The sequence below is a fragment of the Delphinus delphis genome, chromosome 1 (genome assembly GCF_949987515.2).
Source record: "Delphinus delphis chromosome 1, mDelDel1.2, whole genome shotgun sequence".
Classification (NCBI taxonomy): Eukaryota; Metazoa; Chordata; class Mammalia; order Artiodactyla; family Delphinidae; genus Delphinus; species Delphinus delphis.
Genome location: NC_082683.1, coordinates 110,752,995 through 110,776,876, shown reverse-complemented (window position 1 = coordinate 110,776,876; position 23,882 = coordinate 110,752,995). Strand labels below are relative to the sequence as shown.

The following is a 23,882-nucleotide window of genomic DNA, read 5'->3' as shown; positions in this document are numbered from 1 at the left end:
AGAAATATTAAAACACGGTTTGCTTACATTTTCAGAATGATTGCTTCAACTCTATACTTCATTTTGTCACTTAGTCACTGTTGTAGACACTGTGTATCATACAAAAAAACCCCTACACTTTAAGAATACTTCATTCCCCAAAAACCAGTTTCCTCATCTATAAGTAGGATACAACTCCTCTGTTTACTGGAGTGAATAATACCTGTCTTGACTACCTCTTAGGTGAGAGTTCTTTGAGAAACAAATGAACTGTATAGATGTATTATTTTCATATTTTTAGGGCAGGAGTTCTTTGATACTTTAGTAAAATATCCATTTAAAATTCTTATGTAATATGGTGACAGATGGTACCTAGACTTATTGTGGTGACCATTTTGTAGTGTATAAAAATATCAAATCATTATGTTACACACCTGAGACAAGTGTAATATTATATGCCAGTTATACTTCAATTTTTTAAAAAAGAGAAAAATGAAAAATGTTTATGCACTTATTTATCAATACTTTTTATGTGCACAGCATTGTACTAGATCCCACTGAGGAAGAGAGATTCTTTCAAAAATTGGGGGTATAAGATACTCTTTTGTCTTAAGAAGTTTACATAACTAGACAGTGTAACAAGAATTATTAGATGTATATATATGAATATGTGACATATTTAAATAGCATTAGGGGATAAACAAGTATACAAATTAATGGTAGAGATAATTACTATAAGAGCTTAGAGGATGCAGAAGTGGTTGTGGTCTGGAATGATTAGACATAAATTAATGGATTCTCTTGATACATGAGTTAGGCTGAATGATAGGTGGGATCTAAATTAGTACAGAGGTTGAGAAGCATTCCAAGTAAGAGGCATAACATATGTTTCCTAATTTGGGAATTAAGTCTAATGTCATTTACATTATAGTTATATAACCAGTTTTTCACTTTAGAAAACTGTTGAATTCTCTAACTAATCAGGGGTTAATTTCTTTAAATGTCATCAGGCTCTAAACCCTGTGGAAGTGGCACTGGTGACATGGCACTCTGTAAAGGAAATGATATTTGAAGGGGGCCCTCGTCCATGGATCTTGGAGCCCTCACGATTCTTTTTGGAGCTGAGCATGGAGAAGACAGAGAAAGTTAGAATAACACAAGTCCGGCTACCAGCTCAGAGAAAACAGAATCAGTACATCTATCGGGTCCTGTGCCTGGATTTAGGGGAACAAGTAGGAAAATGATCTTTTTCTAACATTTCTTTTAGCAATAATACTCCAAATCTTTTGTACTTCTAGCCATTCCTTTTCAGATTCTAATGGATTTAGTTTATGTACTAGATGGGAAAATTCTAATTATTGATTAAAAGATCTTTTTTTTTTTAAAGTTTACTATTCTTTAAATGTACACCAAAGGTTTTGGTTTACTCATCTGAGAATTCTAACAGTTCACCAACCAAATGGTTCAAGATATTTTGTAGTAGGGGGCTTATTTCAATCATTTTATCACTATAATTCATTTCCTGTTGCCTAGACTAGAGGATATATAGTTTTCCACCTCCAAAGAATGTGAGGAAGGGAAATTTAAAGTGTCATCTATGGTTATCAATTTTGAAGAATGAGTTAGATCTGTGTTGATAAGAGTAATTAGTATATTGCCCTTTATCAGTTTAATTAGTTTTGATTATTTTTAGAGGTAGTGATGGCTTTATCCATAGCTGCACCCTGCTTCTACCAAAACCAGTAGCAAAGGTTTTCAGTTTGACCAGGATTGAGAATTTAAAGTATGACTATGAGGCATAGCCCAGCTAACCAGCCCCCAGGGAATCCATGTATGATTTTAACTTAATAAGAACTGTGCTGTAATCAATTGAGCTTCATTTTAATATCTCTAGTGTACTGTATTGTATATATGACTAGCTATTAGTGATTTCAATCCTAATTACCCCCTTTTGAAGCTCTCTAGCTTCTTTTTGTTTTCACATTGTTATTCATTAGTATTTCCACCAGAAATGAGTTGAAACACAAATTAGTTTTTCCACTTTTTGCCAACTGGTAACAAAAGATTTGGTGGAGGAAAAGACTGAAGTAATTGGTCAGTTAGATTTTTTTAATGTTCCCTTTGTTTCTATGATACCCTTGTTTCTCTTAGCACAGATAATTAAGAACTATAGTGTCTTTAAGGGATTTGCCTGATTATAATGTCCAAAGGGACTCTATACTGGAATTTGAATAATTCGAACACGTTTAGATTGGCACAACTGACATCAAGTGTCTACCCACAATTATCTCTTGCCCTTGTGTTTTCTTAAAGATTCTGACATTCCAAATTGGAAATCATCCAGGTGTCCTGAACCCTAGTCCAGCTGTAGAAGTTGTGCAGGTACGCTTCATATGTGCCCACCCTGCCAGCATATCAGTAACTCCAGTATATAAGGTGCCAGCTGGTGCCCAGCCATGTCCTCTGCCACAGCATAACAAACAACTGGTGAGTACAGTGTCTCCAACTAATTTACATTTTCTCTAACCTGCTTTAAGATAAATGGTCTGAAATGTAGCTTTTGTCTTATTGAAGTTAAGGAAACTCTTTTATTTGTTATCCAATCTCTGATAGTGTCTGAGAAGTGGTGATTCAATTAGGTTAGAGTTGGCTATACTTAGTGACACTTAGTGACTTTGCTTGTTGTACTTAGGTACATAGTCAGCTTGTAACTATGACAATAGACAATTGAGAACTCTCTAAATAACTTCCAAATTGGTTTGCTAGTATCCTTCCCTACTAAATCTTTTATTAGCATTATTAGTAACTTATAGGATTTACCTCTACTCCAAACCCATATGAAGAATAATGATAAGCAATAGCATAGCTAGAAGGTAGGCAACAGGAAAAGAGGAATAAATGAGTTATCTAACCTAGAAACTAGAACATCAGACTATACACTAAATGAGGTTAACTATGATTCCAAGCATGGGAAAATAGAAGTCATTTCTTAGCCTTTGCAGAATAGAACAATCCATTAATTATTCCCATTTTACAGGTGAAGAAACTGAGGATCCTAGAAGTTGAGTAATTTTCCCAAGGTCATAAAGCTAGAAAGTAGCATTTTCCATCTGACTCCAAAGCACATGTTATTAACTTCCTTGCTATACTGCCTTTTTATTATAAAAGAACTTATGAGATGTTGCAGTTTAGGAACTCATTTTTTTTTCAGAACCAAATTCAACATTAAATACTATTATTTGAACTTTATAAATTACTCACTTTTTTTAAAAAGCACTTAGATGGAGCAGAATAGAAGTTATCTCTATAATGGCATTGTCATTCAATATCTTTTTTTTCATTTGAAATAATTTAAATTTCCAGGAAAAGTGCAACTTTTTTCCTGGAACCATTTAAGAGTAAGTTACAAACATGATCCTCCATACTTTAGCATTTATTTCTTTTTTTGTATTTGAGTATAATTCACATACCATAAAATTCACCTGTTTAAAAGTGTACAAGTAATATTGTTAACTAAGCTCTACTTCAATTTTAAAAAGTGTGCAAATCAGAGTTGTGCAACCATCACCACCATCTACCTTCAGAACATCTTCATTTCCCCAAAAAGAAACACCACACCCATTAGCAGTCACTTCCCACTTCCCCCTCCCCTAAGTCCCTGAAAACCACTAATATACTTTCTTTCTCTATAAATTTGCCTATTCTGGACACTTCATATAAATGGAATCATACAATATATGGTGTTTACATGTAGCTTCTTGCATTTAGCATGTTTTTAAGATTCATCCAGGTTGTAGAATGAATCACTACTGCATTATTTTTTTAAGGCTGAGTTCTGTTATATAGATATACTACATTTTGTTCGTCCATTTGTCAGTTGATAGATATATGGGTGGTTCCCATTTTTTGGCTCTTATGAATAATGCTACAATGAACATTCATGCGCAAATTTTTGTGTGAATATATTTTCAGCTCTCTTGAGTATATATTTAGGAGTGGAAGTGCTGGGTCATATGGTAACTCTATGGTTAGCCTTTTGAAGAACTTCCAGCTGTTTTCCAAAATGGCTACCTCATTTTACATTTCTGTTACCAACGTATGAGAATTCCAATTTCTCCACATTTGCCAATACTTGTTAATGTTTGTCATTTTGATTATGTCCTTCCTAATGTGTGAGAAGTGGTATGTTATAGTGGTTTTGATTTACATTTCTCAGTGACTTATGACATTGTGCACCTTTCCATGTGCTTATTGGCCAGTTGTATATCTTCTTTGGAGAATGTCTATTCCAATCTTATGGGTTGTTCATCTTTTATTATTGTTATACAAGTTCTTCATGTATCCTAAATACAAGTCTTTTTGAGATACGTGATTTTCAAAACTTTTCTTCCATCTTATGGATTGTCTTTCACTTTCTTTTTTGATTGTTTTGCAATTTTTAATTGAAGTATATTTGATTTACAATGCTGTGTTAATTATTGCTGTACAGCAAAGTGACTCAGTTATACATATATATACATTCTTTTTTAAAAATTTTTTATTGGACATACATATGCATTCTTTTTCATATTCTTTTCCATTTAGGTTTATCACAGGATATTGAATACCGTTCCCTGTACTATACAGTAGGGCTTTCTTGTTTATCCATTCTATATATACCAGTTTGCATCTGCTAATCCCAAACTGCCAATCCATCCATCTCCCCACCCCTCCCCCTTGGCAACCACCAGTCTATTAAAAATATGGAATGCTTCACGAATTTGCGGGTCAGCCTTGTGCAAGGGCTATGCTAATCTTCTCTGTATCATTCCAATTTTAGTATATGTGCCGCTGAAGCGAGTACTTTCACTTTCTTTTTTTAAACTTTCACTTTCTTGATGGTGTATTTTGAAGCACAAAAGGTTTTATTTAACAATATCCAATTCATCACTTCTGTTGTTGTTTTTGTTTGTATTTTTGATGTTATATCTAAGAAACCATTGTCTAATCCAAGGGCATGAGTATTTACGCTTTTGACTTCTTCTAAGAGTTTTGTAGTTTTAGTCCTTACATTTAGGCCTCTAATCCATTTTGAGTTTATTTTTGTATATCGTGTGAAGTTGGAGTCCATCTTCATTCTTTTGCATGTGGATATCCAGTTGATCCAGCACCATCTATTAAAAAGATTATTCCTTCTCCTTTGAATCATCTTGGCACTCTTGTTGAAAATCTATTAACCATAAATGTGAGGATTTATTCCTGGGCTCACAAATCTCTTCAATTAATCCATACGTCTGTCCTTATGCCAGTACCATACTATCTTGATTACTGTAGCTTTGTGGTAAGTTTTGAAATTGGGAAGTATGTGTCCTCCAACTCTATTCTTCTTTTTCAATATTGTTTTGGCTATTCTGAGTCCCTTGCATTTGCATATGAATTTTAGGATTCCTTTGTCAATTTCTGCAAAGAAACTAGCAGGATTTTTTGTTTGTTTTTTCGGTTTTATTGCAGTACGCGGGCCTCTCAATGCTGTGGCCTCTCCCATTGTGGAACACAGGCTCCGGATGCGCAGGCTCAGTGGCCATGGCTCACGGGCCTAGCCGCTCCGTGGCATGTGGGATCTTCCTGGACCGGGGCACGAACCCGTGTCCCCTGCATTGGCAGGCGGACTCTCAACCACTGTGCCACCAGGGAAGCCCCTAGCAGGGGTTTTGACAGGAATTTCATTGAATCTGTAGATTCATTTGGAGAGCATTACCATCTTAACAATATTGTCTTCTGATTCATTTATTTAGGGTTTCTTTAATTTCATTCAACAATTTTTGTAGTTTAGAGCAGTGGTCCCCAAGATTTTTGGCACCAGGGACTGGTTTTGTGGAAGACAATTTTTCCACAGATGGGGTTGAGAGGGTGTGTGGGGGGATGTTTCAGGCAGTAATGCGAGCGATGGTTCAGGCGGTAACGTGAGCGATGGGGAGCGGCAGATGAAGTTTTGCTCCCTTGCCCGCCTCTCACCTCCTGCTGTGTGGCCCGGTTCCAAACAGGCCGCGGACCGGTACTGGTCCGTGGCCCAGGGGTTGGGAACACCTGGTTTAGAGTAGACACTTGCAGTCCTTTTGTTAGATTTATTCCTAAATATTTTATTCTTTTTGATGCTATCATAAAGATAATTATTTATTTCATTTTCAGATTGTTGCTCTTGTATAGAAATACAGCTGATTTTTGCATGTTAATCTTGTATCTTACAACACTGCTGACCTCATTTATTAGATCTAATAGTTTTTTTGGTGGGTTCCTTAGGGTTTTCTATACACAAGATAATATCATCTGAAAATAGAGACAGTCAGACTTCTCCCTTTCCAATCTGGATGCCTCCTTTTTGTCTTCTTGACTAGTTTCCCTAGCTAGAACCCCCAGCACAATGTTCAGTAGAAGTGGCAAGGACAGACATCTTGTCTTATACCTGATCTTAGGGGCAAAGCTTCCAATCTATAACTATTAAGTATGATATTGGATGTGGATTTTTCATAGATGCCCTATATAGGTTGAGGAAGTTTAGTCTGTGGAATGTTTTTATCACCAAAGAGTTTCACATTTTGTTCAATGTTCTTTCTGTATCTGTTGAGATGATTGTGTGTTTTTCTCCCTTTTATTCTATTAATATGGTGTGTTACATTGATTGATTTTCATGTGTTGAACCAACCCTGCATTCCTGGGATAAATTCCACTTGTTTATCCTGTATAAACCTTTTTATATACTCCTTCAGCTTGCTAGTATTTGGTAGAGGATTTTTGCATCTATATTCAGAAGAGATTTTAATCTGTAGTTTTACTTTCTTGTGGTATCTTTGGTTTGGTATCAGAGTAATACTGGCCTCACAGAATGAGTTGGGGAGTATTAACTTCCCTTCTACTTGTTTGAAGAGTTTGTGAAGAATTGGTATTCATTACTCTTTAAACATTTGGTACAATTCACCAGTGAAGCTATCTGGGCCTAGGATTTTTGTTGTGGGATGTTGTGTTGTTTTTTTAAATTACTTATTCAATCTCTTTACTTGTTATAGATCTAGTCAGATTTTTTATTTCTTATTGAGTCAGTTTTGCTTGCTTGTATATTTTGAATTTTCCTATTTCATTTAGGCTTCATTTAGGTCCTCAGAGTTTTGGTGTCCAGAACTTTTATAGGGGTTTTATTACATAAACATGATTATTAAATCATTGACCACATGTTTAAACTTGACTTCTAACCCCCCTCCCCTCCCTGGAGGTCAGGTTGGTATCACCTGGCTCAAAGTCCCATCACTGTAATCACATGGCTGGTTTTTCTAGCATGACCAGCCCCCATCCTGAGTCACCTTATAAGTATAAACTCAAGTGTGATCCAAGGAGTCCATCATGAATAACAGATACACTCCTATCACTCAGGAAATTCCAAGGGTTTAGGGTTGCTTCTCAAGAACTGGGGACAAAGACCAGCCAATTTCTTTTATTTATTTATTTATTTATTTATTTATTTATTTATTTATGGCTGCATTGGGTCTTCGTTGCTGCACGCGGGCTTTCTCTACTTGCAGCGAGTAGGGGCTACTCTTCATTGTGGTGCATAGGCTTCTCATTGTGGTGGCTTCTCTTGTTGCGGAGCACGGGCTCTAGGCATGCAGACTTCAGTAGTTGTGGCATGCGGGCTCAGTAGTCGTGGACATAGGGTCTAGAGCGCAGGCTCAGTAGTTGTGGCTCATGGGCTACTTGCTCCACGGCATGTGGGATCTTCCCAGACCAGGGCACGAACCCATGTCCCCTGCATTGGCAGGCGGATTCTTAACCACTGCGCCACCAGGGAAGTCTGTCAAGATCAAATTTAGATCAAAAATTTAAAACAGGTATAAAAGACGTTCTGGGGGACATTTGGGGAAATTGAAATATTGACTATACAGTATGTAACACTGAATTAATGCTAATATTCTTATGTGTGATAATGTAGTTTTTGCTACTCATTCTTAGGAAATGCATGCTGAAATATTTAGGGGTAAAGTGCCATGATACCTAAACCATTTGGAAAAAAAAAAAAAGACACACACACATACAAATACGGACACAGAGAGTATGAAAGTAGAGGGAGAGATAGAGAAAGCAAATGGTGGATTGAGATGAAGTATATATAGGTATTCACTCTACCATTCTTTTATGGTATTCACTATACCATATCTGTACCTTTGAAAACTGTCAAAGAAAAAATATTGGGAGAAAACATGATCCCTGGCTTCAGGAATATCTTACCACCTCTTAAACTATTGTTTCTTTTCTTTTTTTACTTTTTATTTTAATACAGATTCCTGTATCAAGCCTGAGAGACACAGTCCTGGAACTGGTAGTGTTTGATCAACACAGGAGAAAGTTTGATAATTTCAGTTCACTGATGCTAGAATGGAAATCCTCAAATGAAACACTAGCTCATTTTGAAAATTACAATTCAATGGAGATGGTAGCAAAGGATGATGGCAGTGGGCAGACCCGGCTACATGGTATTGTAAATATTTATGAATCCTTTCATATATCTACTAAATGGTTCTGCACTAAATATTTCCTTGTGGGTGACAGTCTATTTATCCTGTCTCACCTTTCACCTTTGATCTTCGTATTTTTTAGAAAACATAAAGGTAGATTCCCTTGTTTGCAAAGCTAGGGCCTAGAGTACGACGTTTCTCACAAGAACACAAAATTAATTTTAAAATGTATTGGTTACCTATTATTTACCTAAAACTTTGGAAATATTATTCATTTGTTAGGCTGTGTTTATTGAGTGGCTACTACATGTAAAGCCCTCTGCTAGGCACTTGGAGATATAATGGTAAATGAGACACTCACAGCTTTTGCCCTCATAGACTTACAGTCCAGTTGGGGAAACTGGACTAAACATTACATTGTGTTAGGTGTTTTGAAGGGCAAATATGGGATTCATTAAGAGCTTATAACAGGAGAACCTAACCTAGTTTAGATCAGAGAAGACTGCCCTAAGAAAGTTGCATGTAGTCTGAGACCTGAAGAGATGGCAGAAAGAGGAAATAGAGAGAATGAACTAAATAAGTGAAGTGAGACTGACTTAGAGACGGAGCAAGAGACACAAGATGAGGTTCTAAGAAGGCAACAAGCCCTCAGGGGCAGTAGCCCATCAAGCCTTTGCTTGTATCACATTTGCTGAGGTCCTATTCTCCAAAGCAAGTCACCTGGCCAAAACCAGAGTCAAGGTAGGCCAGGACTACTCAAGAGCATGGATACCACCAGGCATGATTCACCACAAGACATTAATATAACAATCTAGGGCTTCCCTGGTGGCGCAGTGGTTGAGAGTCCACCTGCCGATGCAGGGGGCGCGGGTTCGTGCCCCGGTCCGGGAAGATCCCACGTGCCGTGGAGCGGCTGGGCCCGTGAGGTGTGGCCACTGAGCCTGCGCGTCCGGAGCCTGTTGCTCTGCAACAGGAGAGGCCACAACAGTGAGAGGCCCACGTACCGCAAAAGATAAAAAAATAAAAAATAAAAATAAATAAATAACAATCTACCACAAATCAATCCCAAAAGTAAAGAAGACAGTGGCACAAAGGGTAACTTTTAGGTTTCTGGTATGGGTATTTGGTAACTATTCTTTTCTTCTAACTTTTAATTTTATATCGGAGTATAGTTGATAAATAATGTGTTAGTTTCATGTGTACAGCAGAGTGATTTAGTTATACATATACATGTGTCTGTTCTTTTTCAAATTCTTTTCCCATTTAGATAACTATTCAATTCAATAAGAAACATTAAAGAAATAAGATTTAAGCTTTCCCTTACCCACAGGGAGTTTATACTCAGGACAAGTTTAAGGGCTTAACTAGAGAATATGATAACATAATATTAATATGTATATGATACTATAACACCAGAATACCAATAATATGATACAGTTAATGTAAAAAGTGGTAGGGAAGAAAGAGATGCTCCTTATATCTGTAACAATCAATCACCAAATACCATCCATTTTATTTTCTAAAGGTTTTCTCTCTTCCTCTCTAACTTCATCACTAATGTCCTCATAACCTCTATCCTACGTCACCATAGTAGCCTCCTAACTGATCTCAATGTGTCTCTCCTACCCTCTAATCCACCCTCCATACTACTGTCCAGAATGATCTTTCTTTTCTTTTTTAAAAATATTTATTTATTTTGGCTGTGCCGGGTCTTAGTTGCGGCATGCGGGATCTTTAGTTGCAACATGTGGACTCTTAGTTGTGGCATGCAAACTCTTAGTTGAGGCATGCATGTAGGATCTAGTTCCCTGACCAGGGATCGAACCCGGGCCCCCTGCATTGGGAGCACAGAGTGAATGAATGAATTTTAGAAAGAATGATCTTTCTAAAATACAAATCTGGGGACTTCCCTGGTGGTCCAGTGGTAAAGAATCTGCCTTACAATGCAGGGAACGTGGGTTCAATCCCTGGTCAGGGAACTAAGATCCCACATGCTGCAGGGCAACTAAGCCCGCAGTGACACGTATTGTCATTGTGTCTTTCTGGATAAAGTTCATATGTTGCAGCTTAACATACCGACCCCTGCCTACTTCTTTGGCTTCATTTCTTATTACCACCCACATGTATTCTACATTTTTCTCATACTCAACAATTTTAGATCCTTAACCATGAAAAGGCTTGTTATACCTCTTTCCTTTGCATATGTTTTATTTTCTCTTTACTTGCATCTTAACTAGGCTAAAATCTTCCTCTAGTAATCTAGGAGTTTTCTGTTCCTCTATATTCCCAATCTAAGGAGAATATTCCTTCTTTGTGTTCTTACATATTCTGTATTATGTGCTGTGTACATACTTCTATAATAGTACTTATCACACTGTATTGCAGTGGTTGGTTTACCTCTCAGCCACCCTCCTAAGCTGTGGGTTTCTTTGAAGGCAAGAACTGTGTTGTTTTCTTCTTCATCTCTGTATCCTAATTACTTGTCATAGTGCCTAGCATATAGTTAGGCCCTTAATAAATCTTTGTTGAATGAAAGAATGTAACATCATGAGAAAGTGCTTTACAGTTTTATGCATGATCATCATGTGTTGAGGATAAAATAAGAGTTGTCCTAAGTACAGTGGCACATTCATGTTAGTTAAATTAAAAAGAAAGAAAAAAGAATGAATGAGTAAAGCAGGGTCAGATTATGGACAGCTTCAAGTACTAGTTTAAGTAGTTTGAATTGCTCTAATAAGGACTAGTTAGCGATTTAAAAAAATTTTTTTTTTCATTTAAAATTTTTGAGTAAGGGACTGACATGACATTTACATACACAAAACAGATTAGAAGCATGAAAAGTCCCAAAGGACAATCTCTTTATTTCTCACTTTTATTTTTAAATCAAACAAAAATTTTCCCATACCCTCCTGTCAGCTTATTTTTGGACTCACAAACCATTAGAGCTGGAAAGAATTTTAGATTTTGTCTGTCCCAACCCCTCATTTAATAAAGGAACTGAGAAATAAAGTGATTGCCCAAGGTCACATAGGAATATAATTGCAGAGTCAGCATAGAACCCCAGTTTTCCGTTTCTTGTGTATTTCCTTATTCACTGTTTTTTGGGTTTGTTTTTGTTTTTCTCCCTGAAATAAAACACCATTTGGAAAAAATTAGGGCAGATTTTTGGTTTTCTAGAGACACTTTTGTATTCTACATGTTATTGTTTCTCACAGGGTACTTTTTTGCATGTCTCCAGGTCAAAGAATCCTTAAAGTACATCAGATAAAAGGGACTGTACTCATTGGAGTCAATTTTGTGGGCTATTCAGAGAAGGAAAGTCCAAAGGTAAAATGGAGACTATTATATAAAAAATATTAATTAACTGAAATTTAAGGCTCCTTAGAAGTCATTTATATAACTGATGTAAATCTGAGAACTATGCACCTCTATGAATCTGTTATCTTTGGCACTTGAAAGAGTACTGGAATCTTCACTCACTGAGCTGAGGAATTAAAAGTTTGTATTTACCTTTGTGGTTCTTATTACATTTCTAGGAACTTTCCAACTTGCCCAGATCTGCAGCTGTAGAGCTGCTCCTGGTAGATGATGTAACAGTATCGCCTGAGAATGCTACCATCTATAACCACCCTGATGTGAAGGTAGAAGCTATACGGGTCTAGCTAAATGGAATCATATTGGAGGGGAGAGGTTATTAGAATTAATAGTATAACAATAAAAAAGCTCACTTATGTGTTGAAAATCAGCGATTCACATATATAATGCATATATAATAATTATCCTTAGCAGTAATACTTTAATAGTCATATTTTGTCTTTTGTCCACTGACCGTAATCTTTTAATTTCATACTCTTTCTTAGGTAAGTAGAAGTTATTTTCTTTGAATTTCTTATAAACCAAAGGGAACAGAATATTGTTTGTCTGATTTTTCCATAGGAAATATTTAGCCTTGTGGAAGGATCTGGTTATTTTTTAGTCAACAGTAGTGAGCAAGACATTGCCACCATCACTTACCTGGAAGCAGAAAGCTCTGTCCAGGTGAGTTCTAGAGATATTCCCAGACTGATGGTCTCAGGTCAAAGCTCATTCTTAGGAGAATGATTGGAAAATTTTTATTGGGTGTCTCAAACTTGTTACAAAAAATAACATTTGTGTCTTTTTCCTTTTTTAACCTACATCATAGATTCTTCAAGAAAAAAAGAGGGTTTTTTTGTTTGTTTTTTTCTGTAACTAGCTACAATATGTGGCAATTTTTGGCTCTGATTGAATGGAAACAGTGTAGGAGACATCTAATTATAAGATTTCCATTAAAAGAAGGTTAATTTTTATAAATTTAAAAGCACAGAACTGTGTGGATAGTTAGATATACTATTGACTTTATAATTTGAGTATATGGTATTTTCAGCCAGGACATGGCAACTTAAAATATTAAGCTGACTCCATAGTCAATATGCCAAGAGATTTGCTTTTAGTTGACTTGTAATAATAAAAAAATATATTATATTAACATATGTATTTATTTCCTTCAAAGAGCTCAAAGGAATGTAACTTACTGTAGTCATAATGTTGCTTTTTAAAAGAGGAGATTGAGGCCCTATGGGCAAAGCATGTGAAAAACCATGCTGCTGTGCAGGAGCTGTAGTACAAGAAGGAAAAACAAAGTATCAGTCCACCCAGTATTTTCTCTCCCTCCTTGTGATTGCATATAAATGTACATGATTTTCTTCCTGAATCCTTTCCCTGTTCATAATTAAGAAGCTGGATATGTATGTTGGATTCTGCTTGAAATCAATCAATTTAAACTCTGCTCTTTATCAGTTAGTATTTGTTAAGGTACATATTTTGCCACAAACTGAAACATCACTTTAAGGGTACATATTGTGCTATGCCTGAAACATATAATGTGACCTCTCAGAGTTCCCATCACAAAGAAAGTAAGATATTGTATTTTCCACTTTGGGTGGAAATAATTGCTATGATTATGCTTGGAGCATGTTTGCTTCTTTACCCAGCTACCATCTTCTTCCTTCTAGTTAGTTCCAGTACATCCAGGATTTCTCAGCTTGGAGGTCTATGACCTGTGTTTGGCTTTCTTGGGTCCAGCAATGGCTCACCTCACGGTGTCAGACATGCAAGAGCTGGAGCTTGATTTGATTGATAAGGTGAGAGATGTTTGCTTTCTCTCTTAAATGAAGCAGGCGTCATTCTCACTCGTTAGCATCACCTAATATAGTCTGTGCTCAGCTACCATGTGTGTATACCAGGCCCTTTGATGATATTAATGGAAATACCTGCCCTTAAAGAACACAATTCCAACACTAAACATGATGAAGATAAATAGAGTGTTAAAGCACAACTTAGGGACTTCCCTGGTGGTCCAGTGTTTAAGACTCCATGCTTCCAATGCAGTGGGTGTGGGTTCGATCCCTGGTCAGGGTACTAAGATCCCATGTGCCACAGGGCATGGCCAAAATAAAAAAAAAAAAAACAGTTAAAAAAAAAAGAACAACTTAAAAGAACAACTTAAAAGAATACACATAGATTAGGCTTACTAGATCAAAGGCTGACCAGGAACATTTAGCATGAAAAAAAGAGCTTGCCACCTCTAAGAGTTAAACGGCCCTAGGTGAATGAGACATCTCTACTAAAATTACCTTTAAAAAATTATTTTTTTTAATTTTTGTTTTTTAACCACTAGGTTGAAATAGGTAAAGCTGTGTTAGCAACTGTGAGGGTTCTTGGCCCTTCCAAACGCCCGTTCCAAAATAAATACTTCAGGAACATGGAGCTCAAACTGCAGTTGGCTTCTGCCATTGTCACCCTGACGTGAGTACCATTTCAATACTCCTTTCTTGGGGACTTCCCTGGTGGTCCAGTGGTAAAGAATCCGCCTTAGGGACTTCCCTGGTGGTGCAGTGGTTAAGAATCCGCCTGCCAATGCAGGGGACACGGGTTTTATCTCTGGTCGGGGAATATCCCACATGCCGCGAAGCAACTAAGCCCGTGCGCCACAACTACTGAAGCCCGCGCACCTAGAGCCTGTGCTCCACAACAAGAGAAGCCACCTCAGTGAGAAGCCCACACACCGCAATGAAGAGTTGCCCCCTCTCGCTGCAACTAGAGAAAGCCCGCGTGCAGCAGTGAAGACCCAACACAGCCAAAAATAAATAAATAAATAAATTTATTTTAAAAACCAATCCGCCTTACAATGCAGGGGACGTGGATTAAATCCCTGGTCAGGGAACTAAGATCCCTCATGCCGCGGGGCAACTAAGCCCATGTGCCACAACTACTGAGCTTGTGTGCTTCAGCTAGAGAGCCTGCGTGCTGCAAACTACAGAGCCCACGCGCTCTGGAGCCTGTGTGCCACAACTGGAGAGAAGCCAGCGTGAAGATCCCGTTTGCCGCAACTAAGACCTGACGCAGCCACAAATAAATAAAATAAAATAAATAAATGATAAATAAATCTTTAAAAAATATACTTCTTTCTCCCTATGCTTAATACCACAAGAATATCCCTCCTGGTAGCCTGGTTAGCTCTCCCTTAGGTTATTTCAGATTTTCTTCTTTCCTTTTTTTGTAACGGTACCTTTCAGCCCATACTCTCTTCCCATATTCAGCTCTCTACAAAATACCCCTTCCAGATCCTCAGATGTCTTATTTTGGGCCTAAAATCATGTGTCTCATTAATATTTCCATTATATGAAACTTCTCCTTGGATGATATCCTTTGGGGGTGCTTCAGACTTGAGGACCTTTAAAAAATCTAGAAGTAGAGGCACTGGTATTGCCCTCTGCGAAAGGGAAGATACAGGAATTCTGAGGCAATTTAGCATTTGCAGTTTTGCCAGTCTATGTTTATATTGCTCTTATCCCTTTGGAGACCAAGAACAAATTTTTGCCCTTCAGGAGGCTTCTGCCATTGCTATGAACTTTGTCTTGACTCTGGAAGTTATTTTCTGGTAGTTCCTTCTAAGCTGAGTTAATATGAGCAGAAGATTGGGAATTCCCTGGTGGTCCAGTGATTAGGACTCTTCGCTTTCAGGGCCGTGGGCCCGGGTTCAATCCCTGGTCGGGGAACTAAGATCCCACAAGCTGCACCACATGGCCAAAAAAAAAAAAAAAAAGAAAAGAAAGCAGAAAATGTTAAGCACCTTAGAAAGATGCATAACTGTCCACTCTTAAAACCAAATTTTTCTCACCTAGAAATTTGTGGGTCTTTGCAGGCTAATGGAGAAACAGGACGAATACTCTGAAAATTATATCCTTCGAGCTATCACTATTGGGCAAACCACACTTGTAGCTATTGCCAGGGACAAGATGGGGAGAAAATTCACGTCGGCTCCTCGGCAAATTGAAGTAAGGAAATTATCTCATCCAAAATTCATACTTCGTCTTCTTTATAAATTTTATAAATTTCCAGTGGTTAGGACTCTGCGCTTTCACTGCTGAGGGCGCAGGTTCCATCCCTGGTCCGGGAACTAAGATCCCGCAAGCTGTGAGGCATGTCCAAAAAACGAAAAAAAGTAGAAAAGAAAGGTAATTGTAAATATAATCCTTTTTTATTTATTTTTTTACATCTTTATTGGAGTATAATTGCTTTACAATGGTGTGTTAGTTTCTGCTTCATAACAAAGTGAATCAGTTATACATATACATATGTTCCCATATCTCTTCCCTCTTGCGTCTCCCTCCCACCCACACTCCCTATCCCACCCCTCCAGGCGGTCACAAAGCACCTAGCTGATCTCCCTGTGCTATGCAGCTGCTTCCCACTAGCTATCTACCTTAACGTTTGGTAGTGTATATATGTCCATGCCTCTCTCTCGCTTTGTCACAGCTTACCCTTCCCGCTCCCCATATCCTCAAGTCCACTCTCAAGTAGGTCTGTGTCTTTATTCCTGTCTTACCCCTAGGTTCTTCATGACATTTTTTTCCCTTAAATTCCATATATATGTGCTAGCATACGGTATTTGTCTTTCTCTTTCTGACTTACTTCACTCTGTATGACAGACTCTAGGTCGATCCACCTCATTACAAATAGCTCAATTTCGTTTCTTTTTATGGCTGAGTAATATTCCATTGTATATATGTGCCACATCTTCTTTATCCATTCATCCGATGATGGACACTTAGGTTGTTTCCATCTCCAGGCTATTGTAAATAGAGCTGCAATGAACATTTTGGTACATGACTCTTTTTGAATTACGGTTTTCTCAGGGTATATGCCCAGTAGTGCGATTGCTGGGTCATATGGTAGTTCTATTTGTAGTTTTTTAAGGAACCTCCATACTGTTCTGCATAGTGGCTGTACCAATTCACATTCCCACCAGCAGTGCAAGAGTGTTCCCTCTTCTCCACACCCTCTCTAGCATTTATTGTTTCTAGATTTTTTGATGATGGCCATTCTGGCTGGTGTGAGATGATATCTCATTGTGTAAATATAATCTTAATGACCACTTTTATTACAGTGAGTGGATACGTAATAACTTATTTAATCATTCTCACTTAAGTAATTTATAATTTTTTGCTATTATAAATAAAATTTGCATTTATAAATAAAATACATTTTTGTATATAACTTCATTGTACATAATTAGGATTTTTTTCCTTAGAATAAGCTACGTGATCATTTACTATGAACCTGACTGTAGTTAATCACTGTTGTCCTTTTGGTTTTCTCCTTCAAGGTGTTTCCTCCATTCAGACTTGTTCCAGAGAAAATGACACTGATTCCAACTAATATGATGCAGGTGATCCAAAAGCCAGAAATGAGGCTTTCTCCCCATCCCACCTCTGCTCCACCCCAACACACACATACACATACACCTCTTCCTGTTGACCTTCCCTTGTCTACTCTCAGCCAAGTACAACAGGATTTGATAAAGAAGAAAATTAGTATTTTCTTTGTTCTATGAGAAACATGGTATGAACTACTTCTTGGAATCCCATGGATCATTTATAGCACTTCCATCTCATGTGCATTTGAGGTGATGTGGCATATGCTGGTTGGAAAGTGGGGGAAGATGAAAAAGTCGAGTTACTTGGACAAAAGGTTGGGAAAGGAGATGTGACTTCTCCCCAAGGTCCAGGCATTCACTGGTGTGTTTACATTCCAGGTAATGTCTGAAGGTGGCCCTCAGCCTCAATCTATCATTCACTTCTCCATCAGTAATCAGACCGTGGCTGTTGTTAATAGGAGGGGCCAAGTTACAGGGAAGGTAGTTGGCAGAGCTGTGGTCCATGGCACCATCCAGACAGTAAATGAAGATACTGGAAAAGTCATTGTGTTTTCCCAGGTATTGGTTCTTTGTTCTGCTCTGCTTCTACTCCTCCATCTGGGAATCACTGGGAGGTAGAGGAAGAAAGAGTGATGGGGAGGGTGTCAACAGCCCAGGGAAGTCTTTTCAGTCCCCTCATTTGGTATTCTCTTAACCAGGCATGGGAAATATATAATCTTCAGTGAAAAACCCACAGAGTACTTGGCATTGTTATAAGACATAGTCCCTATACTTAAGGAATTGTTTCAAGAACAAATACAAAACAAACAAAAACAAACAAAAAACCTATATCTATGGCATGTTTGTTGTTGTTGTTGAATGCCCCAAACAACAACAAACAAACTAGTTATCATAAGCATCCACCCCACAGACACTCCCTCTTAGCCTAAGCTTGCTCTCCACCCTGTTGAGCAGGATGAAGTGCAGATTGAAGTTGTGCAGCTAAGGGCTGTTAGGATCCTTGCAGCTGCAACTCGACTCATCACAGCTACTGAGGTCAGTAGGATGGCTCTGTTCCAGGTTCATTACTTTGATAATGCCAGCTGGACAGGATGTATAGCACAAAACCACTCTTCATTTTCAGATGCCAGTTTATGTCATGGGAGTGACCAGTACCCAGACCCCTTTCTCCTTCAGCAATGCCAACCCTGGGCTCACATTCCATTGGTCCATGAGCAAAAGGGACGTATTGGATCTAGTGCCCAGGCATTCAGAGGTATAAACTTATCTGTTTATTATATTACCTTAGGGATCTTGATACTAAATTTACTTTATTTCATCATAAGTTTTAGACTAACTCACTTCTAGACTACACAATATTATTACTTACTCTTTTTCCAATTGTTCTGTGAATGCTGGAAACCTGAAAATCATATGAAGAAACCAAATTTGAGTATTCAGATAATACTATATGATGTTTAACATACTTTGCTGTAAAGAGCTCTCAACAAAGCAATGCTTCCTTTGATGTATTTGTTGTTGTATAATGTTGTATTTGTGAGCAGATACTGTGTTACATGAATAACACATTATGAATATAAAGTATTTATACATAAAGTTTAAATATATAATCTTTCAACATGTTCAGACACAATTATATTAATAATCATGTTTGTAGTGCATGATGGGCAGTTGACATTAAGAAAGGTGGTTGTGGGCTTCCCTGGTGGCGCAGTGGTTGAGAGTCCGCCTGCCGACACAGGGGACACGGGTTCGTGCCCTGGTCTGGAAGATCCCACATGCCGCGGAGTGGCTGGGCCCGTGAGCCATGGCCGCTGAGCCTGCGCGTCCAGAACCTGTGCTCCGCAACGGGAAAGGCCACAGCAGTGAGAGGCCCGCATACCGCAAAAAAAAAAAAAAAAAAAAAGAAAGATGGTTGCTGAGCACACTCCTGGGCCCACACTACTAGGAGCTGGGGAAGAACTGGAATCCTACCTTGAGCATGAAGGGTGCCATGGGTGTCATGGGGCTGTTGTGGGCCACCAACTGGCAGCTGATTCTGGACCTTATATCAATGGCAAATTTAAGAAGGACAATTAATTAAACTCCTCCACGGTTCCCTTTGGTGGTACCAGCTCCTCCCAATTCACCTGCTGCATCTGGAATGGCCAAAGCCCTCAGGATGGCTATTGAGGAAATCCACACTGCAACATGAGTCTTTATGTTTTTTAAAATAGCTTTGATGTTTTAATACATATAGCACTAAACCTTACTCTGAAACCTGAAAAAGAAAAAAAAAAAAAGGTGGATGCTACAAACTTTACCTACTTCACAACGTTGTTACCTGATCATCAGTTTAATGGAACCCACCCAAGATGGTCCAGGATCAGTGGCAGCCACTTAGGTCTGAGCTTTACCTTAGGAAGAAGGAACCTGGAGCCAAGGTACCCAGTTGGTCACAACTCAGTGCCCACAAAAACAAAGAATTAGACCTTGAGAGAGATCAGAGTGGTTACAGAAGCTAGAATTAGGTCATTTCTGGAGCCAGCTAAAAAGAAAAGTCTGGAAAAAATTTAAAATTTCCAATTTTCTTAAAATATCCTAGATCTGTAATCTAGGGAAACTCTAGTGGTTGAGTCTTCTAGGGAAACTCTAGTGGTTGAGTCTTCTATCTGTCATGGACTGCACAGAGCCTGGTTATACTTGGAACTGAGGAGAGATAGAACTGTACTTAGTTTGGTAGAGTTCTGCAGAAGGATTTGGCTTTTTTTCTTGAATAGCAAATAGGAATTGTGTGAAAGGAGGGGATGGCCTAGGTCTTAGCATCTATTCTACTTCTCCCTTCCTCTAATTTTCTTATCTAAATAATCACTCTAACGGAAGAAATGATTGAGAGCCATACAAAGATTTTCTTCCCCTGCCTTGGACCTCAATAGAAAGGTCTCTAATGCCCTACAAGGTAGACTTCATGCACTGTGGTGTCATCATTTAGAAATTCACTTGGATTAAACAATTATAAACCACTCATTCTTTAGCATAAGACTTGCTTCCAGACAATTGATTGAAATCTGCACAAAGGAGATGGGAATTTTTATGTAGGGGAGGAGGGAAAGGTGAATTTGGAACTTGGAACTCTGTATGAGTCAAGAGAGTGAAGGAAGGTCTTGAGCGCTCCAGACAGCAAAAATGCAGAGGAGATAGAACGTAAAATGAGTGCCAAAAAGGTAGGCAAGTGCCTACTTCAATATTTGCCTTAGGGGACTTCCCTGGTGGCACAGTGCTTAAGACTCCGCGCTCCCAATGCAGGGGGCCTGGGTTTGATCCCTGGTCCAGTAACTAGATCCCACATGCATGCTGCAACTAAGAGTTCGCATGCCATAACTAAGGAACTGGCGAGCCGCAACTAAGGAGCCCGCCTGCCACAACTAAGACCTGATAAATAAACAAACAAATAAATAACATTTGCCTTGGTGTTGGCCCTCCCTTCCCTCTTACCAGAAATCTGTCAAGGCCTAATCCTTATCCAATCTAGACTAGAATGGTGAGTGAAGCAAGTGAGGAAATGGTCAGCTAGTTTAACACAATCCTAAAACAACAGCTTCCCTTTCTTGTCCTCTTCCTTCCTTGCTACCACTCTGAACTCCAGGAGTAGATTACCTCACTTCTCTCATCTCAAGTTCTACTGTTTCAACCTACTGAGGATACCCCTTCCTTCATTTCCATTCTTCTCCTATCAATGAATTGACTTCTTGCAAGATAAGAATTCTTGCATAGGAGTCTTTCCAGAATTAGTTGAGCACTGAACACAGAAGTTTACTTTAGGGGTGACTATGTTTCTGGGAATATGAAAATAAACCCTGGGGGAATTCTCTGGTGATCCAGTGGTTAGGACTTGGCACTTTCACTGCAGGGGCTCGGGTTCAATCCCTGGTTGGCGAACTAAGATCCCACAAGCCTCAAGGTGCAGAGAAAGGAAGGAAGGAAGGAAGGAAGGAAGAGAGAGAAAGAAAGAAGGGAGGGAGGAAGGAGGGAGGGAAGGAAAGGAGGAAGGAAGGGGAGGGGAGGGGAGGGAAGGGAAGGGAAGGGAAGGGAAGGGAAGGGAAGGGAAGGGAAGGGAAGGGAAGATAAGCCTGGAACTCTAATTTTTCTAGATAGCTATTTTCAACAAAGAGGGAAGGGCACAGTGTTTATTCATGAATATTTCTTAATCCTTCCCTTTACGGTCTAGGTTTTTCTACAACTCCCAGCAGAGAATAACTTTGCCATGGTTGTCCACACAAAAGCAGCTGGTCGGACCAGTATCAAAGTCACTGTCCGCTGTATGAACAGTTCCTCTGGGCAGTTTGAGGGGAATTTGTTGGAACTGTCTGATGAAGTTCAGATCCTGGTAAGGTCCCAAAGCTATATCTTGTTTCTGTATATCAAGGAGAAGAAAGTTATATTCTCTTACCATCCATGAAGAGCTTAGTCTGTATAGAGATAGAGAAATTGCTAAAGGGATCTCTGGAATAGGCTTATGGTTTCTAGATCTTTGTTATTCCTGCTAATTGCTTCTATGAGCACTGACATTAGAAACTACAGCACATGCACTCCCCTCAACTCCCAACGCAGAGAATACAGTATATGAACACATAATAACTAAAGAGGAATTAATTTCTGATTTGTTCTGCCTAACACAGATATTATGATACAGTCCACTTAGCTATACTCACAGGTAGAATGAAATCCTATCCTAACTTCTGGTAAGGTATGAGAGTACAAATAGTTTCTACAGATGTTCTCAAGCTGAAAGCTACATGGCCCTATTGTTTTTAGAACTCAAAGAAAAACTGTTTTTTGTGTGGGGCAAATAAGTTTCTCTACCTCTGAATTTGGGACTAATTTTTTTTTCTTTCCTTTATTTTGGCTTTGGTTCCCTGATTCAGTGAGGGGTAGAGGAAAAAGCACTTTACCAGAAGGCAGAAGACCAGAATAGTGCCCTTGCTAATTAAATACTACAGGTTCTTCATTCTCAAATCTCTTTTCAGGTTATTAGAACTAAAATTAGAAATTTCAATGGGACTTCCCTTGTGGTGCAGTGGTTAAGAATCCGCCTGCCAATGCAGGGGGCACAGGTTCGAGCCCTGGTCCGGGAGGATCCCACATGCCGCGGAGCAGCTGAGCCCCTGCGCCACAACTGCTGAGCCTGCGCGCTAGAGCCCACGAGCCACAAGTAGAGAAAGCCTGCACACAGCAACAAAGACCCAACACAGCCAAATATAAATAAGATAAATAAATTTATTTAAAAAAATTAGAAATTTCAAAATTATTTCATACCTAATATCTAAGTAATGTAGGGGATGTGGTAAGTGTAAACTATGCCCAGTCCCTTGTAGTCAGAAGCAAGGCTAATATTAGGTTATATATTCTACACTACCTAAATACGTTTTAAATGCCTGGCTCATTTTGGAAAGCAGAACTGTGGGACATTGGGCTAAATTGAAATTGGGCAGACTTGATTTGTAGTTGTCCATTTGTGAGTAAAGGTCATCATTTGTCTTTTCCGGAAATGAGGAAAACATCATTTTCTCATTCTAGGTGTTTGAAAAACTCCAACTTTTCTACCCAGAGTGCCAACCTGAACAAATTCTGATGCCCATGAATTCTCAGCTCAAACTCCATACCAACAGGTAAGGAGAATGGAGAAGAAGACAGGCCAGGATCCAACTTTACCCTCAGAGAAACACTGCACATGGAAAAAAACATTGCCTTCTAAGGTGATTTTTCTAACCCACAAATAATTTTTTTTAGTTGAAGTGAAATTCATATAACATAAAATTAAATTGTACAATTCACTGGCGTTTAGTACATACACAGTATTATACAACCATCACCTCTAGTTCCAAAACATTTTCATTACCACCAAAGGAGGCCCATACCCATTAAGCAGTCTCTCACCATTCTCCCCTTCTCTCAGTCCCTAGCAATCAACTAATCAGCTGTCTCTGTGAATTTAAATATTGTGTATTTCATGTAAATGGAAATCATACAATACGTGACCTTTTCTGTCGGCTTCTTGCAGTTAACATGTTTTCGAGGTTCATCCACATTGTAGCATGTATTGGTACTTCATTCCTTTTCATGACTGAATGATATTCCATTGTATGAATGTAACACATTGTTTACCCAGTCATCTGTTGGTGGACTTTGGTTTGTTTTCCCCTTTTAGCTATTGTGGACTTTGGTTTGTTTTCCCCTTTTAGCTATTGTGGATAGTGCTGCTATGAACATTCACGTACAAGTATTTGTTTGAATACAGTTGGCCCTTGGTATCCACCAGGGATTGGTTCCAGGACTCGCACTCCCACCAAAATCTGCAGATGCAAAAATCCAGTCTATAAAAATGGTGTAATATTTGCATATATGCACATCCTCCTGTATACTTTAAACTATTTCTAAATTACTTATAATACCTAATACAATGTAAACGTTATGTAAATAACTGCCAGTCCAAGGCAAGTTCAAATTTTGCTTTTTGGAACTTTTTGAAATTTTCAGCCCGTGCTTGGTTGAATCTGCAGATGCAAAACCGATGGATATGAAAAGCTGACTGTACCTGTTTTCAATTCTTTTAACCAAATAATTTTTTAATGATAAATATGTAATAGTATTTAATTTTTAAAGAGATAAGCATAATCCAAAGGCTGACTTCTACCTGAGGA

At 38.5% G+C, this 23,882-nt stretch overlaps 1 protein-coding gene and 1 non-coding gene across 2 annotated transcripts in view; one reads left to right on the top strand and one right to left on the bottom strand.

Moving 5' to 3' along the window:
• Nucleotides 1-23,882, top strand: part of NUP210L (nucleoporin 210 like) — a 77,577-nt gene that overhangs the window by 34,842 nt on the left and 18,853 nt on the right. Inside the window, exons 13-27 of the mRNA XM_060030428.1 lie at nt 990-1,211; nt 2,293-2,466; nt 8,288-8,480; nt 11,701-11,789; nt 11,999-12,103; nt 12,399-12,500; nt 13,496-13,624; nt 14,161-14,288; nt 15,688-15,820; nt 17,152-17,214; nt 17,581-17,760; nt 18,157-18,237; nt 18,326-18,457; nt 21,410-21,568; nt 22,759-22,850. Coding sequence (XP_059886411.1) covers nt 990-1,211; nt 2,293-2,466; nt 8,288-8,480; nt 11,701-11,789; nt 11,999-12,103; nt 12,399-12,500; nt 13,496-13,624; nt 14,161-14,288; nt 15,688-15,820; nt 17,152-17,214; nt 17,581-17,760; nt 18,157-18,237; nt 18,326-18,457; nt 21,410-21,568; nt 22,759-22,850 — 1,982 coding nt within the window. The remainder of the gene's footprint in view (nt 1-989; nt 1,212-2,292; nt 2,467-8,287; nt 8,481-11,700; nt 11,790-11,998; nt 12,104-12,398; nt 12,501-13,495; nt 13,625-14,160; nt 14,289-15,687; nt 15,821-17,151; nt 17,215-17,580; nt 17,761-18,156; nt 18,238-18,325; nt 18,458-21,409; nt 21,569-22,758; nt 22,851-23,882) is intronic.
• On the bottom strand, nt 4,716-4,822 carry LOC132416033 (U6 spliceosomal RNA). The gene has a single exon (XR_009517450.1). It is a non-coding gene; the product is annotated as a U6 spliceosomal RNA (small nuclear RNA).